Source organism: Pleurodeles waltl, chromosome 3_1 (genome assembly GCF_031143425.1).
Source record: "Pleurodeles waltl isolate 20211129_DDA chromosome 3_1, aPleWal1.hap1.20221129, whole genome shotgun sequence".
Lineage (NCBI taxonomy): Eukaryota > Metazoa > Chordata > Amphibia > Caudata > Salamandridae > Pleurodeles > Pleurodeles waltl.
The window spans coordinates 607,071,146-607,089,855 of record NC_090440.1 but is presented as its reverse complement, the minus strand read 5'-3'; the positions used below and the strand labels follow the sequence as shown (position 1 = coordinate 607,089,855).

Genomic DNA, 18,710 nt, shown 5'->3' with positions numbered 1-18,710 from the left:
GCAATCCGAGAGAAATGCTCTTCTGAGCTGATCCAATATGTGACTGACAATGTCTCAAGCCAGTAGCCTAAAGAGACTGATCCGAAGAAACCAAATGCTAAAGTAGGCTGACCTAACCTCAGCTCCATGAATACTGAAATGAATAGATAATAATAGCTGTGCTCTTAATCCAGACATAATATGTCGATAAACAAATTACTTCATAACTTCAATAGTAAAACATTGTTTTGAATAATGATTGCAATATTTGCATCACCTACAGGCGAGCTCAATTATTTAGCACACCATCTAAATATCCATTCATTCATGACTTAAGCGTAAACTACAAAAAAGTACGAGTTCTTACTGCGCCACTGCAGGTCTGCTGACTAGTTAATGTTTCTTCACAGGTTTCAGAGGGACGCAGAACCTTTTGTTTGGTCCAAAACTGAATGTCATTCAAAGTGGTACCTGAAATAAGCACATTTAAAATAAAGGATTTACTTTAATGTGGAACTCTCTTAACAATGTCCTGCTTTTCGTCTGCCATATTTGTCGACACCCCTCAACCACTAGAAATGTTCAAATAGTTTGTCAATCACCTCCCCCTAAGCCCACTACAACTCAGCGTAGACATGCTTCACTTCATTAGAATGGTATATCATAGTTTCAAATACTGGAACTGGCCTATGTTAACATAAACTAGACCTCTTTATCTCCTCGGTATAACAAAGAACTGAGCGCACTCAACTGTCTAACTCAGCACTGTCATTAAGGTGGTCAGAATTAAGGGTGTGCAACTTTCGTGTAAATTCCTTTTGCATAATGACATGAAATTTTGTAAAAATGACGCAGAATGACATGGCCTTAGGCGAAAAGCAAGTGTTATATTCTTTTGGGCACGGAGTTAATCTCCACATTCAAAATAGACATGAAAACATGCTATGAGAACATAGACGTGAAAATGTGCTTCAATCAAAAAAAAAAGCAAATAATCCAAGTGCCACACACAAAAGTCACCCGCATTCTATTGGTTTACATTGTTCCAGTGCTCCCACAATATATTTTACCCAAGCTATCCCCAATTATGTTGTGTGGCATAGTGATGTAATTTTGCAGTATTTCACATTAAAATCCTAAATAAAAATGACACAAATTACACGAATTACGACACCGTAATTTAAATGTAACTCACCCGGGTCCACCCAGTAGGCATCCCTTACCTAAATTGGCTTGGCGAGTGCAAGGAGGCAATACTCCAAAAACATTGAGCTGAGTTCATTTTAAAGATGACAAACTGGTCTATTTCATTAAACTAAAGACTTTGTGTTTGTGGACAACAAACAACGAGATTACACAAGGGTATATTTTGCAGTAAGACAATGGCGCTAAATGCTAGTAGAAAGTAACCAGAAGAGCACATTTAGGGGCAAATCTACGTACCATTTTTCCGGTAGCAAACAGTCGGATTAGCAGAATTGGACCATTTGCAACAGGAAAAAAACATCATAATCTATTTACCGAATCGCAAAACAGGTTTGCGAGTCGCAATTAGGAAGGGGCGTTCCCTTCCTAATTGTGAGTCGCAGCGAAAATATTTTTTCAGAGCAGGCAGTGGTCGAAAATTTGAAAAGAAAACTTTTCATTTTTGTTTTTGAAATGCAGCTCGTTTTCCTTTAAGCAAAAACGAACTGCATTTATAAAAAAAAAAAAGAAACTGCTTTTTTAAAAGCAGTCACAGACATGGTGGTCTGCTGTCTCCAGCAGACCACCATCCCTGTGAGGGTGTCCATTCCCAATGGGGTTGCACATTGCGACCTACCTCATGAATATTCTTGAGGTAGGTCATTTGCCACCCCATTGCAAATCGCAAACAGTGTAAAGTACACTGTTGTACATACGATTTTGTGAGTTGCAAATTGCGAGTCGCTAAGACTCGCAGCTTGCAAGTCGCAAAAACGGATCTTTGTACATGTGGTCCTTAATGAGCGTGAGCAGCCGTTGCAATGGCTAATAGAGTGCTGTGGCAATTAGTATCGTTCCTCAGCACAAAAAAGCATCCTTGTGTCTATTTTGGATGCATGAGGGAATTTTTGCACTAAGAAATAGAGGTAAATGGAAAATTACTCTTCTTGCCTGCTTCCGCTCAATCTTGCGGAATTCTTAGGTAATTCCTCATGATTATACTACACAGAATTACACCTCGCCCATAGTCAGATCTTCAATTTTGTCATTTAAAATATCGATTCAAGTGTGGTACAATCGCTATACCTTTATGTATCTGTTAAATACTTAGGGCCAGATGTAGGAAGGTTCCCTTTTGCGAGTTGCAAATTGCAAGTCCCAGCGACTCGCAATTTGCAACTCGCAAAAGGGAATGCAGAAAGATGTCTCAGACACCTTCTGCGACTCGCTATGGGGTCGCAAAGACCCACCTCATAAATATTTATGAGGTGGGTCGCAGTTTGTGACCCCATAGCGAGTATAGGCACTCACGGGGATGGTGGACTGCTGGAGACAGCCGACCACCATGTCTGTGACTGCTTTTCAATAAAGCAGTTTTTTTTTTTCTCTTTGCAGCCCGTTTTCCTTAAAGGAAAACGAGCTGCAAATATAAAAAATACCGAAACCTTTTTGTTTCGTTTTTTTTCAGAGAAAAAATTATTTTGTGAGCATTCACAAAGGGGAAGGGGTCCCATGGGGACCCCTTCCCGTTTACGAATGAGTTACCATCTACTTCAAGTGGATGGTAACTGCGAGTTGATTTGCGACCACTTTCGCGGTCACAAATCAACTCTACATTGCGGTGCGACTCGCAAATAGGAAGGGCACACCCCTTCCTATTTGCGAGTCGGAAACACATTTTGCGAGTTGGTACCGACTTGCAAAATGTGTTTCTGCATCGCGTGAGGCCTTTTGCGCCTCGCAAACTGCGTTTTTCGCCGTTTGCGAGGTGCAAAAGGCTACTTACATCTGGCCCTAAGCTCATTCCAAGCTGAGTAACTGAAAACGGTCTGCTTATAAAAAATTGTCTGCCACAACTCTATGAATCTGCCAACGGTTAGCAAGGGTCTGCTGCCTCTTCGGACTAGATATTTTCCCGAAGCCCTTGCCTTAATTAGGAACAGCCAACTATCCTCTTAACCTACAAAGTTGGTCCAGCAGTCCGAAGGAAGCAACTGCTCCCTCTAATTGACAAGAATATGTAGCATCTCCGTGATGCCCCTTTATCCTTGTTACAACCATCACTAGACCTTTCAGACCTAGCAAATTGTCACCCAGTTTAACAGCTACATAATCCACCTGCGTGATACGGTCTGTGATGAAAGTAATAACAGACTGAGCGATCTGCAATTTCTTTGAACCGAAGGATGTGATCCATGCCTGTTGTCATTGCTGCGCTAGATACATCTCAGCTACATGCGGATGGTGGAGACGTATTCCTGTTTCTGTTATCGACAGCATTCGATTCCGCTGATCATGAGCTTCTCATCTCTAAATCTGCTGTTTCATCATTTGACCCCAGTTCTAGACTGTCAAATGCTGTGCAATTTTGTAGCACAGCTAGCTAAGCGGAAGAGCTAATACTTATTTTAGAGAAAACTAATGAGTGTAGGATAACTTTTTCATGCCACGCTTTTTGAAATAACTTACTGGTAAAGGTCCCACAAAGTCCACAAGTACTGCTTTCATATTTTTGATCCAATTTCAACTGAAAAAAACAGAAAGATACCAGTTCGTGAATATTAGAGAAGTTGACGTAGTTACTTTAAAAATATACATTTTAACACATCTTCTACCAAGTTGCCATCCTAAAAAGGAATGAGGCATTCCGAATTATAACAAGCCACCCTACAAACTGTCTGTGCAGTGAAGGGAATCGTCGTCATGTTCTACAGTAAAACACATGAAAGGATAATAGGTCATTATGAGCACCCAAGCTTTTTGTTGTTTTGATTTCTTCCACTTTTGATAGTGTGCCCTGCATCAAGCCCAACCTAAACCTTGTAGTTCAATTCTATAAAAAAAAAAAAAAGATAAGCTCTCTGCTGAAATGGTGACTTATAAACATTCCATGCGGGATACACTCAACCTGATTTTATCGGATAAAGCTTTCGTACATTAGACTCTTCAGTCGATCTAAAACAATCATAACCATTTTCCTTGTGAAAATGAGTGTGAGGATGTGAATGTGAAACTTGCTAAATACTCACACTACTAGCCAAGTGATTGCCTCCACACAGCAAAGGAATAGAAACAAGAAAAAGCAAGAGCAAGAGTTAGAACTATTTTTTTATTTCTTCAAACACCCTGAGGGATCAATTCTTAATCAAACCCATAGTGCTGAGGTATCTGGAGAGTGGTCTGGTCCACGTAACCCTGTCCTTGCATGTCTTCTCATAAAGACATTAAGAACCTTAGATCCTACCTATGGATTACTAAGAACTGGTTAGACCAGCACTGTCTACAAATGAAACACACTAAAAATGAATTTCAGCTCATCTGGGTAGCTTCCTGTTGTTCATAAAATTTTACTACAGTTTTAACCATGATTAGAAACTGGGAGAGGGAAATCCGGTCTTCAATATCCAGTTAACATCTGTAGGTTTTTATGCTGATTCCAGGTCAAACAACGAAATTCCAAGTCAACAAATTACCAAGATTTCTTTTTGTGAAGGCTGCATTGTCTTACTCCAGCTACTGACTTACTCATGGTGGGTCAAGCCTTAACCTTATCTTCCCTGGACATAGGAAATGCATTGCTGGTTGGTGTTGTGTCACTCTCACTTCACTTCTCGGGGTACTTTCATCCGTTGCCAGTAATGATGATGACATCACCAGCGTTCTCAGCACTAAGCATTGTGTTGGACCTGGCCTTTCTTTGAGGGTCATCCCCAAACTTTTACCTTCCTCCTCCTGTTTTTCTGAACTCTTTTTCTTGGCTGTAGGAGTCTGGGCACTTTATCATTGCTGATCAGTGCTAAAGTGCACGTGCTCTCCCTTCTAAACTTGGTATGATTGGCTTACACCTGGTTGGCACATTTAATTTACCTGTAAGTCTCTTGTACAGTGGTATCACTTATACCCAAGGCCTGTAAATTAAATGATTCAAGTGGGCCTACAGTGCATCTTGTGCCACCCAAAGAAGTTGCCTTTCAAACCTGTCTCAGGCCTGCCACCACATGACCTCTGTGCAAAGTTTACTGCCACAGTTGATTGTCATCTAAATGTACTTGCCAGATTTGGAACTCCCCTATTACTACATATAGGTCACCCTTCAGGTAAGCCCTAAGTAGCTCCCTGGGCAGGGTGCTGTGTAGGTACGAGATAGGACATGTACCTTATTGTGTGGCATATCCTGGTAATGACAAACAGCCTATTTGGTTTCCCACTAATGTGGGTGCTGCCACTCATAGCATTGTAATAGGAATGCCCTTGCATATGTCTAAGTGGTATTTTCTGATTTATGAGGAGCATCATGGGAATGTTTGGTATCGTTGGAATGGTAGTAGAAAATGCTACTTATTGGTGTAGGTGGATTTTTGTTCACCATTGTAGAAATGTCACTTTTAGAAAATGGGCATTTCTCTGTGCTTATGACTCTTGTGCTTTGCAACCTGACTCCAATCCACCTCTTGGGTAGAGTGACAGCTGGGCATTGTGCTTACTTTCCAAACAGCCATTACACAGGGAAGGTGGAGGTGTGATAAGATTACATCTGCATACTGAATGGTGTCCCTGGGCTGGGAGAGTGGCGGAGGGGTGCATCTATATATGTACAGGCTGTGTCCTGCTCTCAGACAAAGGGTTCATCTACCCCCTGCTGATGACCGGAGCCACGGCTGAGGTTGAAGGGGGGTGTTTAGCACTTCTGAAGTTCCTTTGAAGTGCCCTGTGAGATCAAAGAGAAAATGAGAATGAGTATACGGGTTGATCCCCATGTAGATAGACACGCCATGGGTCTGGAACCAGATGCTGCTGGAGGGGGACTATTATGCTGCAAGGAATGGCACTGTGCTGACCTGTGGCCTGTTAAGCCCCAAAAAGGACTGTTACTTACTCTACAGGGGCCCTGGTGTGCTGGCCTGTTGCTCTCCCTCTGCCCTGTGTTCTCCCAGTGATCTCCCAGGGGCCTGCATAGGATCAACCAATTACCAAATGCTGCCTCTGACCTTGCTTTTGTAGTGCTTGTCGAAGTACTACCACATTTATTAAAGTGCTCTATAGAGGGTGAGAGATCGATTCAGATTAGTTCCTAATGGCCCCCAGCACGTGGTGAATACTGCCTCTCCACAGCGCAATCTGAGCGCTTATTTTTGCCAGTTGGAGCCGAGCCTTTTGCGAAGGCCTTTTCACAGAGCTTTATTCCACCCCTGTGAAGAGCAGCTGTGGAGACAAGGAGAGTACAGCCCTGCCCACCAACATCAAAGAGCAACTGCAGCCAGCATACACCGTCTAGTGCCCCCGGGGCACAAGCAGGCACCAACTTGGGAAGAATCACCACCGTGACCCGGGCTGAAAGAAGAAGAGGAGCCCGTCCATGACAGAAGGACTCCCCCACGTAGTGCGGCCTCACAAGTAAGAACGGTATCAGTCTAGGAGGCCCTGGAGAGCTCCAGACACGCTACTGGGCCAAACGGCATGTTGAGAAGCACAGCAGCCACCCAAGAGGACAGGGGCAGCTGCCTCTGACTTGGATGGTGTTCGGCCTGAGCGGGGGACCCAGAGAGGTCTTCCAGCTTTTAGGAGGGCCGCGTGTGCTCCCTCCATGTCTGTGCCTACCTTTTGGGGGAGTGGGAGGGACATGGGTGTCCAACTGACAAAGGAATCGCATGGAAACCAGTTGCAGAACGGGCAGGAGAACCTCGACGGAGGTCCTGTGCCTGCCCAACTGCCTTTGCATATCGTATTCACAGGTGTAGGAGCACAGTAGTTCATGTGGCCATAATTGGAGATTGATATCTATCTTACAGCTTACTAAAGGAGCACAGACTTGCTGTAATCTTCAGGAGGAAGGTGCTGAGAAGAGCCCTAAACATTCTACATTTCCCTAATATGTTTTATGCCCTCATATTCATTGGATGCTGTATGGTTATGGTCTGGAGTTGGTTTGCAATGCCCTTTTGCTGTGTTGTAATTGGTGGCATTTCGGGGTCTGCAGTACATGCACAAGGAAGGAGGGTTTTATGATGACATTTGCAGTGGGAAGGTAGTGTTTTATAACATGGACAACATAGAAATGTTTCCTATTTTGCATTCATGATTATGATGGGCTGACAAGTGCCAGTTTGATACAGTATTACTGACTGATATTGTTTTTGGTCTAATGATTATTGTGCAAATCAGTTTATTTTTGTATAACTTATTGTGAAGTCTTTGTTTGTGGTGTATTTATTGTGTCACTTGGTTGTGTGTGTTGTGCAAACATTTTAAACATTACCTCTGGGATAAGCTTGACTGCTTGTGCCAAGCTACCAAGGGGGTAAGCAGGGGTTATCTTGGGTGTGTAGCTCCCTTGTCCTGACTAGACTGGTGGTTACTGCCTGACTGAGGTGCTTACCAGAGCCAACCAGGAACCCCATTTCTATCACATTGGCAGCCATTTTGTGCTTCAAGACTGAAAATCCTGCCTTTAGGGCTCTCACTATAGATTCCCTAATAAGCTGACTAAAAAGCCGAACACTACAGGATGTTAAAACATTACTAGAGGCAGATAGGCTCTGTTTAGATTTGGTGAAAATGGTTTAGAGAAATAAAATATGCACAGCTTTTTTGTGGATTGTATATCCATCTCTGTATTTCTTTTACCAACAGATTGTGATTCTGGCACTTTTCTTATGCAAAATTAGGAAAACAAAGCTCTTTGTTTCTGACATTAGATCTTTAGACCTTGATCTTTATGGTTTTTAGTAAATAATTCTATTTATGTAATGTACAACTGCAGAAATGTGTATTCTACCTATTGATCCACCCCTTATTTTTTTATCTTTGTTTTTCGATCTCAGCTTTGGTGTGAGAATTTCCATCAGCATCTCATCCACAGTAACTCTTAATTAAAATTGGCTCTGCACTGGAAGTAACAATACCAACTTTTTGAGATTGGGTCAGCTGTGGGTGGGCACGTAAAGTATGTTGGCTACCTAGGTTGCATGTCACACCTGTAAGATTTGAAGGCTGAGCTAGGCTAACGTGTCGGATTCAGCATGCCATCTTTGCATAGGTAGTCCCATGGCAGAAAAGACCCATTCTAAATGATGAATGTGAACTCAATGTATGGTGATGCTGGGTCCACACTAATTCAATTGAGTCCATGATGAGTGGAAAATGTATTCTTGGGAAGTGTGCTGACTCAAGTACTCTGATAGGCAGCAGCTACTTCACCTAAATTTCAGTTGAATTATGCATGCTGATTGGTACATAGGTCAGAGTCAGTTCTGGTAATAAGCTGGAATGGGTCCAGAATAAATCACATTTAGGGTCAGTTCCATCCTAACTTAACTTCTTCACATACTCATGAGCTATGAAAAGCTGAGTACCTGTCTCAATGAAATGTGCTTGCAACAGGCTTGATACAATGAGGATAATTCTTCTACTCACAGACAGCAGATGAAAGGCCCTTATACAATAGGTCCACACTCCAAGCAGGATTGGTTATTGCTGCTAGAGAAAGGAGTTGCTGGATTTCAACTCTGAAGGTGCACTGAAGCCTGCTCTCAAGAACTCAGTGCCAGTGCCCTGACCTTAAAAGTTATGTGTTTGATTGTTTTATCCACAATTGGGATGTTATTTATAAGTCCATAGAATATGTATTGTGCCAGCGGTATACAGGTCTGTACCTTAAAGTGTGCCTCATGAGCTGCAGCACTATTCGTGCCCACACAAGTGGACAAAGCGAAGCATGACTCCCAGCCCACCACTGCTGGCTGTCAGAGCAGTTTTTCAACTGCTGACTGAACTTTGGCATTCAAAATAATGACAAAGTTGAAACATTCCTTTTATTTATATATAAGTCCCCCTAAGGCAGGCCTATCGAGACCCAAGGTAGGGTGATAATTATCATACAGTGGAACAGGTGTTTTATGTGTTCTTACATTAATACCCCCCAAATTATAATTTCTGCTGTAGAAAGGCAAAGGGAGAGATGTAGCATATTGATGCTATGTGCACTAGGTCCTTTGTGGTTCGAGGTGGCCTCTGAACAGGAACCACTTGATATGCAGGGAGGTGTCAGGGTGTGATTCTGGGAAGTATGACATAATGTGAATGGATGTTGGAGAATAAAGACATGCTCAACAGCAGCCCCAAAATGTGGTGTAATCTATTTGCGTGCTCCAGGGCTGGAGAAGACGTTACAGATGCCCGGAACTTCTAAAGTGGGCTCTGGTTAGGCCTTAATAGGCTTTAAAAGTCAGTGGTTGGCACAACTGATGCTTTGCTGGGCAGGGGAGGCTGGTAAGTACAGTGCAAACGCCCCACTGAATACCTCCACTATCGAGCAGTCTCACTGCCACAGCCTTGACCCTATGCCCTAAGCTTGAACCTGCTTTTAATCAGAGCTAGGTGCATTTGAACACTAGATAAAAGCAGGGAATCTTGGCCTGCTCCCTAGGACTGTTTAGCTGAAATTGTGTCTGGGTCAAAAGTTGATATGAATAGATTTTACCTGATCAAATTTCTTTCCTTGCGAGATTGGGTCTGGCCAAATTCTAATTCACAGCACATGGCCACATAAACGTATTTCTAAAAATTGTTTTGTGTTGTGTAGATAGATAACTTTTATTCGGTATGAAAGAATTAATCCATTACAACAAATAATCACCAATACATTTGTTAATATAGCAGTAAAACCATATATAGTAAAAACACCCATCAAGAATATAAACATATAAAACCTCATTCATAGAAAACAATAAGATAGAAAAATTCATTCTAAAAACTCTACATTATTACGCCAAGTAATAGCTCCCTTCAGGAATGATCCCAGGCCCTTCCACACCAATACATCTGAGGCCATTTGCAACCACATAAAAGCAGGACGATATTGCAGAAAACCCTTGGGCCTTAGGAGAGGTAATAAAAATTGAGTTCTAAACGGTGCATAAAAAACACAAAACAATGTAAAATGGGACAAGGTCTGTTGGGACACCCATCACAGGGGCAGGGTCTAATACATTTGTCCCCATACTGACCTAGCAGGAAACACAGATTACTTCTGATGATCCCCAAACGGAATCGGGTTATAAGTGACCTTTCCCTCACATCCTTTATCTCTAAAAGATAGCGCTCAGGACCCACCCACATCTTTAGCATGATGAAATCCCTGATCGATTTTTTCCCTAAGGCCTCCCGCTCCCCTCCCTCTTGGTCTCCTGGATTCTCAGAAAATTATCCTTAACCCATTTCTTATCACAACTAGTCAGGCCCTCAGGATAGTCAAACAAATCAGGCCGCCCCAAATCATGAGCCATCTTCCTTATGTGCAACAGCCAGGGAATATTCTTTACATTGTCGCAAGCCAAACAATCCCTTAAGATATCCCTATTAAGAGTGGCATGTTCATTACTCCAAATTGAGATCCATAGCAGAAGGGGAGCCAACTGGATAGTGTCCTGCACAAACTCAAGCTCCAGTTCCAGATGAAGGCAAAAACCAGGGATATTTTGTCCAACTCCCAATAGCCTTCTACAGAACCGATTTTCTTCCACCATAAGGGCTCGGGTGTCCCTATAACCCCAAAGTGCTGCACCATACAGCAGGACAGGGAGGCATTTCTGCCTATAGATTTCAAGCAAAGGCTTGATAGGTTTACTTCCTACCCTTACAGCAAAGTCAAAAGTCGCACCAACTGTTGCATGAAGAAGAACACCCCTTCTGGCAATACAGGGTTTCCAAGATCCTTTCTCATCAAAAATAACCCCTAAGTATGGAAACTCATGGACCCTACTAATTCTTTGATCCTCCACTCTTAGCTCCCCCACCCTGCTTAAGGGTCTTCCACAAACCATAAAATGTGATTTATTAAAATTGACCTCTAAACCCAAAGCTGACATAAAGGAGGCATAAGCTCTAACTATTTCCCGGAGACCATTCATAGTGCGGGCCATGAGGAACGCGTCATCCGCGTACGTCAGCACAGGGATATCAGTACCATTCACCTTTGGGACATCCCTACAATGTTCCATCAAGAAATCAGACAATCCATTTGTATACAGAGGGAACAAAGAAGGAGCCAGAACACACCCCTGGCGCACACCCCTTGAAAGCTTAAATCCTCTGAGCATTCCCCATTAGGCCCCACCCTCACATTTGCAACCGTCCCAGAATGGAGATATCGGAGCAGCTCTACAATATTAGGATCCAACCCTAGCTGATTTAACCTCTCCCATAATATAGACCGGTTCACCTTATCAAAGGCACAACTAAGGTCCATAAAAGCAAGATAGAGCGTACCTTTCCTGGCCTGCGTGTATTTACCGATCATCATCAGTAGGTTGAGACATTGTTCTCGCGTACTGAGGCCTTCCCTAAAACCATACTGGTCCCGACTTAAAATATCATTCCCTATCATCCAGGCCTCCAAACGCCTTAAAATAATATGTTCCAGAATCTTCACAGAAAAGTCCAGGAGAGAAATAGGGCGATAAGACTTAGGATCATTTCGGTCGCCCTTTTTAAACACTGGGACAATACATGCCAGTCTCCAAGAGGCAGGAATACCCACAGTAACTGCTGCATTGAGGACATTTAAGAGAATAGGTGCCCATAACTGGGGGTTAGCTTTATACAAGTCCATAGTCCGGGCCCGGAGCTTAATTACTCGCACTACTCTGTATCGCATCCATAACCTCCTGGAGCGAAAACCTAATTGCTAGGTTGGGAGCCATATCATACTCGTTCTCCCCGTTATTTCTTAGGGGAGTACCCTCAAAAATTCTACAAAAGTGAGTTACCCAGGCCTCCGGGGCAATGTTACAGCCAAGGCCCTCAGATGTTTCTGTTCCAAATGAACCTCTATTTGCCACTTTCCAAAACAAGCCAGGATCCTTCAGAGCTATGGCACGTTCTAACTCTTCCCAGGCTTTATCTTTATGTTTTATCTTGCTATCCCTCAAGGCCCTTTTGTACTTCACTCTAGCTTCTTTTACGAGGACCCAATCTCTAGGATGTTTCTTAGTGACCATCGTCAGGTTTGCCCTTGCAACATAGCAGGTCTTGTCATACCAACCACATTTACGTTTACTGGGGTGGCTGCCTACTGAAAAAAGGCAGTCTCTCACTGCTGCATTTACTACTGTTATTGCATCCATAACAGTTTTAGGATTAGGAGCCTCTGTCAATAGTGTGTCCATAAATAAATGTAAATTTTCCCCCACCACCCTTCCTACAACTTTTTGGGAATCCACTTGCTTCCACCCAAGCCGCCTACCCTGGTCCTTTATCTCCACTACTAAAGGCCTACCTTGTCCTAATTTACGTAGGGCCCCAGGGAGTTTAAAGGACACTATAAGGGGATTATGATCACTGAAACACTCCCCTAGCACCTCCCCCCAATCACCAGGTCTTTCATAGGTGGAGACACAAAAATATAGTCAATGGTGGATACAGATCCTCTTCCCACATAGGTTGGGAGTTGATAAGTGCCTACGGCTTCTATCTCACAAAAATTCAGAAGGCCCATCTTCCTGAGTTCCTTAATTAGAACCTTGCCTCTGGAGACCGTCCACTAAATAATCCTCGCAGTCACAGATAAAGGGATCAACCACAGTACTGAGCCTTCCCAACTTAGCATTAAAATCTCCAGAGACAATAGCACAGAATTCTAGCCCCACCTCCACCATTCTGTGTTTCAGAACCTGAAGAACGGAGACCAGGGCCCCAATTTGGCACCCCACATCCCACACAGTGTTATAGAAGTTTACCAGCAAAATATTAAAGTTATTGGAGAAAATTACCTATACCAGCAATATACCTTGGTGGTTACAGTTAATTTGAAAAGCACCCACTATCTTAGAGAGGCGAATTAGGGTAACCAGGCCTGTGTTGTGTATTAATAAAACCAATTATGGATTCTTTATGTATAGTTTTTGTTTCAGGAAAAACGTGTACCGCATTCTGAAGGTCTGATTTTGGTATTATGAACAACTCATGTTAAAAGTGGATTATTCAATTTTATATGTAGCATCCAGCTGTGTGTGTGTAAAAGTACTTTTTCTTTTGTCAAAGTAAAAGACCTAGTGGAACAATAATTGACTGCGTGCCGCAAGTCTGCTTTATTTAGTTGTGAACGCCTAGCTTAAAACCCCTCCCGAGTAAGCTTCGGACTGGTCCACCTTGCTAGCCTTAAAGGCAAATAATCAAAAGGATGTACTTGGCCTACTCTAAACCCTGATTTCCCAAGGACCCGCCAAACATTTCTTTTTTTTTATAGTTTTCCAATATGGTTGATACTTTGTACAGTGCTTGAATGCCCCTGCAAGCTAATGCTAATATAATGTATCTCTGCTTTAAATAAATAAATAATAAAGAGGGTGTAGCAACTCATCAGCTCAACACATATCAAAATGTATCTGGGAAACTCTGGTAGCTAACTCAGTTTGTATAATACACATTGCTTTCCCACAGACGTGCTCATGTTTTGGAACCTGTTAAACGGATCTGAGGATACCCTACTATTCCTGACTTTGATGTCAGCTATACATAAACCTGAACGGAATGGCTTCTGCCAGGGTGGTCTGGCTCGTGCCATGTCTGTTGTAAGACCAAATGCTGGTAAAGCCTAGGTAGCATAGGCCTTTCTTCATAGGGATTACTCAACTTGTCTACAATCACCCTTCAAGGTGACAGGACTCCAGGAGGTGCCTCAAACACAGCAGTAGGACCAATAACATGTCTGGAGAGGCAAGCTCTTGGGAAGCTGGTTATGCTCAAACCTGTTTCTTTTACCCCAAAGTGAGAATTCCCCTAAAGTAGAAACTCCAATGGCGCCTATGTTCCTACAAAGCCCTGGGCGACCCAGTCATGTAAATACAGAAGAGTAGGGGCCAGGGGAGATAGCCTGATCACTGCACCATATGCAGCATCCTTCATTCCTGACAGCAAATTGCTGATGAAAATAATGCCAACTGTTAAAATACTCTTTATTAATAATATGCACATGCTCACATTTAAATGAAACACATGCTAAATTCAAAGTATGTAGTAGGAGGTACCCATAGTTAAATGTGGTAAGCCTGCGCATAAATAAGGTGCTTAATTAAGATAGCCTAACTGTCATTGCTATGTTGACTGGGCAATAATGCTTAATTTCACATTTAATAGTTGTTTGTGGAAGCTGTTTCTTTCTTTTTTTCTAATACTATATTTTTCAGAAGCCTGCTGTTAGCTAGTGAATAGACACTTGTTTGTATTAGACAACTGATATTAAGGTTTTTACTGAGAGAAAATGAGTTGCCTGGAAGAATGATTCATGGGAAGACTATCCATACCACAAGACATCAATGATTTAACTTTTCAGGGTTTAATGTCTGAGAGTCTATTGTACCGGTCTGAGAAAATAGGGAGTTTGCTTATTCCCAGGAGTTGGCTGAAATTCTATTCAAGGATGAAGAAGTTAAAATAAAATAACATTTCCACATATAATTTGTGTGTTTATATTAGTGTGTTCCTAGAGTAGTACTCAGACTTGGATAGGCAAATCCTTGATTACCTTTCCCGACTCTCTCGTTAGAAATTTGTCTCTGAGTTTCTGATGAATTTCTTCATAAGAGGTTACCTTACTTAGATTTTTCTGAATTGTCTGCTGATATCCTTAAGATGAGAGTAATTTGTAGCGTATAATGCAAAGAGCAAATAGGTAAGTATTAATTTACTATTCTTAGTTCCAGATCTGTGTACCTTGATGATAAATATTTCACCAACGTACAAATATGTAGAATTATATATACTAAAACTTTACTTACCCATGGAAAATGACCTTCACAATATTTTTGACACAAAATTCTGTCTGACGATATTTGTGTTTCCAATATTTTGTACAAATACAGCTCACATCACTACTAGCTATCTATGGTTGCTGTATTGAGCCTATGGAGGGCCCACCTCATGGCAAGACTGGTTATTGACTTTAGACAAGGTTACCTCTAGTTGGTCATTTTCATTCCATGTGAGCACGAAGTCCAAGTCAGAAGTGACGGTGATGGCTGAGTCCTCCTTCACAATTTTGATTCCAAACTGCAAATATGGCAGAACAGCTCTGGAAGAAATGGCAGCAGTGTTACCAATTCAGTTGGAGAAGCCTAAGGGATCTGCCATATACATATCTCTGTGCTGCACTGTGGTAAGTGATAGGCTAGTTACACAATGTAGTATAAGTATTTGTTTTTATGCAGTTTCTTTCATGTAATTAATAATGCAGCATACGGATCGACAATGTTCATTATTCACTTTCTTCACTTCCACAGAAAAAGAAGAAGAGAAATAGGTAAAATTTTATAGTTATGAGAAAGAGATAGAAGGAAGTAAATGGAAAGAACGGGTGGGGCATACCAAGCAGTGAGGAAGAGAACAGTAATGCAAAGAGAGGGATTGTTGAGGTGGAGAATGAAGCAACATGTGAAGTGAAGTGTGGAAAGAGAGGTTCAATAAAAAGTAGTGTGACAGAAAAGTAGAGAGGAGTGAATAGTAGACAGATATTACATATATTACCTAGTGACGGTTGCTACTAGGTAGTTATAGTAAGGACCATGTTTCCATGGGAAAAGCTTTTTTTGACTTGCCTATATCTTTGGCACCGTTTGAGGAATCTTCACAAAATTATCCGAAAAAAGTGTGCTGGTGATTCTTGTTGCACCTGGGAAATTTCGGGGTGATCGGTTAAGCGGGACCGATAAAAAGGGAGTGATCAAAAGCATTTGTTTCCCATGTTAATTCCCATAGGATTTTTGAACGCAACTACAAACTGCTGGACGGAATTATACCAAATTTGTCAGAAAGATAGCTTTCAGTACACAGATTACACTTTCAGTTATTTGGTGTAAATCTATTCAGTAGTTTTTGAGATATTAAAAGGAAAATACATTTGTATATCTAGGGCCGCAGATCCTCCTCTCCAACTTAGTGCATAAGAAGAGCTTGTACATGGAGCTGTAGAGCTGTGATTGGCTGCCAACACTTTAAACCAGGATATGTTCCCAGCCATCTTAGGACTCAGCTTCAGCTGAGTCCCAGAAAAAAGTGAGCAAAAAAGAAAAGGGGCCAGGTTGGGTACACCCTGACCTCTTAGGTCTGGTGCTGGGCCCCTAGAGTGTCCACACCAGGACAAAAAACACACTTTAAAAAAAAAACATTTGCTGAAAATTTGTGACCATGTTGCAAATTCACAGCAATTTTTTGGAAGAAAAAACAAGCGCTTGTTTTTATGAAGCCTCCGAGTAGGCCAGGTCCTGGGGCCATTTCGAAATAAAGCTGGGCACACGTCCCCATGCAGCCCTGGGGACGGCCACCTTCCTGGGGCTCTAATGAAATACAATGTGGGGGGCCACGCAACCCCCGCAGCATCGGGGTCCACCACCTTCCTGGGCCTTTAATCAAATACAATATTGGGGGTCTGGACAGCGCTGACTCAGTCCCAGGAACCACCACCACCTCCCTGGGGTTATTTTACATTGGAGGGGTGCTGCAAGGCCACCCTTGAAAAGCCATAGATGGCTCTGGGGACCGCCAACCTCCCTGGACCTGCTCCTGCTATGTCCCGGGGTGTCTTTGACAGCTCTCGCCATGTCAGAGCAAACACTTCACTTTCTGCAAGTGAAAGTTGTCAAACAGCTCTTACTTGTAATAAGTGACGTTTTCATCTGTTTCCCTGCACACAAATATGCGTGCACGGAAACAGCTGAAAATATTGCCACGACAAGCAAGGAGCTGCCATTCAAAGCAGCTCCTTGCTTGCGAGAGCAGTGATGCCTCCTGCAGGACGTGGGGAGCCGGCTAGGACCACAGGGGCCTTTAGGCTTCCCCCGGGGGTCCTGTCACTCTCTCTCGTTCTCTTACAACCTATAAAGGGATTGTTTATTGCAATGATCTATCCATACAATGACTTTAAAGAGTCAGACTAATAAGATGTTTGGTTACATTTGGATTCAAAGCAGAACAGAGTCACTTCTGGCCTAATGGTCAAGGTCTTGTGCTGTCACTCAGTAGGTTTAAGGTTCAAACCCTAGTATAGCTTGGAAGTGTGTCTGTTTATTTTCTATTGTTTTGACTGTTAAACATTCCTAGGGATGGAACATTGAAATCTTTTCCCCCGCAAAATCTGTGGGTTGAATGTCAAAGCAAAGTCTATACATCACATAGTAAGGAGTCACCTCTGGCTTAGTGGTTATGGTCTCAGAAATGCACATTAAAGGTTAATGGTTCTAGTCAGGGTCCTGCTTTTTTTCTTTTCAACTATAAATATTTGATTTACATACTGAAAGGTAATCTCACTCTTTTTAATTGACCAAAAATTTTTTCTTTTAAATTTGTCTGGAGATATCTCATTCTAAGTATATCATTCATTATAGTCTCTCTCTCTCTCAATATCTCTCTCTCTCTCTCTCTCCCACCTTCTTTCAGGGCAGGGTGGTTTAATGGGGGTTGGGCACAGGGCCTGGCCACAGACCAGGCCCTGTGGCCAACTGCAGTGCACAGGGGAAGGCCGTGCTCGGGGTGGTTTGATTAACGTATAGTAATGAAAATTACTTTACGTTAAAAAAACATAGAAATTTACTGAAAAACCAAAAGTTACAGGCCGCTATAGTTAAGAAATAGAATAAAAAAAACATAGAAATTCACTTAAAAAAATAACGGCTACAGGGACGTTATAGTTAGGCTCAGATTTTAAACTTACAAAACCATAAAAATTCAGCTGTTAGAGTTATCTCAAGTAACTATAACTCATGCCCTAAGGTAACTATAACTTGTGCCCTCGACATGCACTGCTAATTACCCCACAAATTAAGGTACTCATGATATCTTTGATGACATCATTGATAATATTGATGTAATATTTGCAGTAACATTTTTTACAAAAAAATCTGTGCATGGCAGAGGCATGAGTTATAATTACCTTAAGGCACGAGTTATAGTTACTTAAGATAACTATAACTACAACAGCTGAATTTCTATGGTTCTGTATGTTTATAGTTTTTGTGTGTTTTGCGGGGTTTGGGTGGTTAAAGGGTCAAGCCGAACGCAGTTATGGTTGCATTTATGTAACGTAAGGTTTTTTCAGTGAAAAAAATAAAAATAATATATATGTATATATATATATATATATTATATACATATATATATTTATATACCAATATATTAGCCAGATAGACATACACTAAAGTAAGAAATGACAGTAGACAGAGTTGAGGTAGAGAAAGAGGGACAAAATTTGAAGTGAACTGTCGAAAGACAGGTCGGGCAAAGAGAGTAGTGAGACAGCAAGAAATGTAGTGAGATATGGGTGCATGGCATGGTCCAGATTGACCAGGAGTGGGTGAAATATTCCGTTCCGCCTGTGGAATTGGCTGAATTTTTACAATTCTGCCTTAGTGTTGTAATGAAGAGTTTCGGCCAAATTCTGCCAGTTGCCGCATGGCATAATGTTTTTACACGAGTCTCCAGAACCTGCTACCAACACCAAATCACAGTGCAAGCAGCTCAATGTGCCTATTATTGCTTACTAGCGGTACCAACCAGAA

General features: G+C 42.1%; 1 protein-coding gene across 1 annotated transcript in view; it reads right to left on the bottom strand.

Moving 5' to 3' along the window:
- Positions 1–18,710, bottom strand: part of LOC138284363 (mucin-2-like) — a 1,502,605-nt gene that overhangs the window by 1,386,867 nt on the left and 97,028 nt on the right. Inside the window, exons 4-6 of the mRNA XM_069223056.1 lie at positions 15,118–15,232; positions 3,634–3,691; positions 347–450 (exon numbers count right to left, since the gene is read on the bottom strand). Coding sequence (XP_069079157.1) covers positions 347–450; positions 3,634–3,691; positions 15,118–15,232 — 277 coding nt within the window. The remainder of the gene's footprint in view (positions 1–346; positions 451–3,633; positions 3,692–15,117; positions 15,233–18,710) is intronic.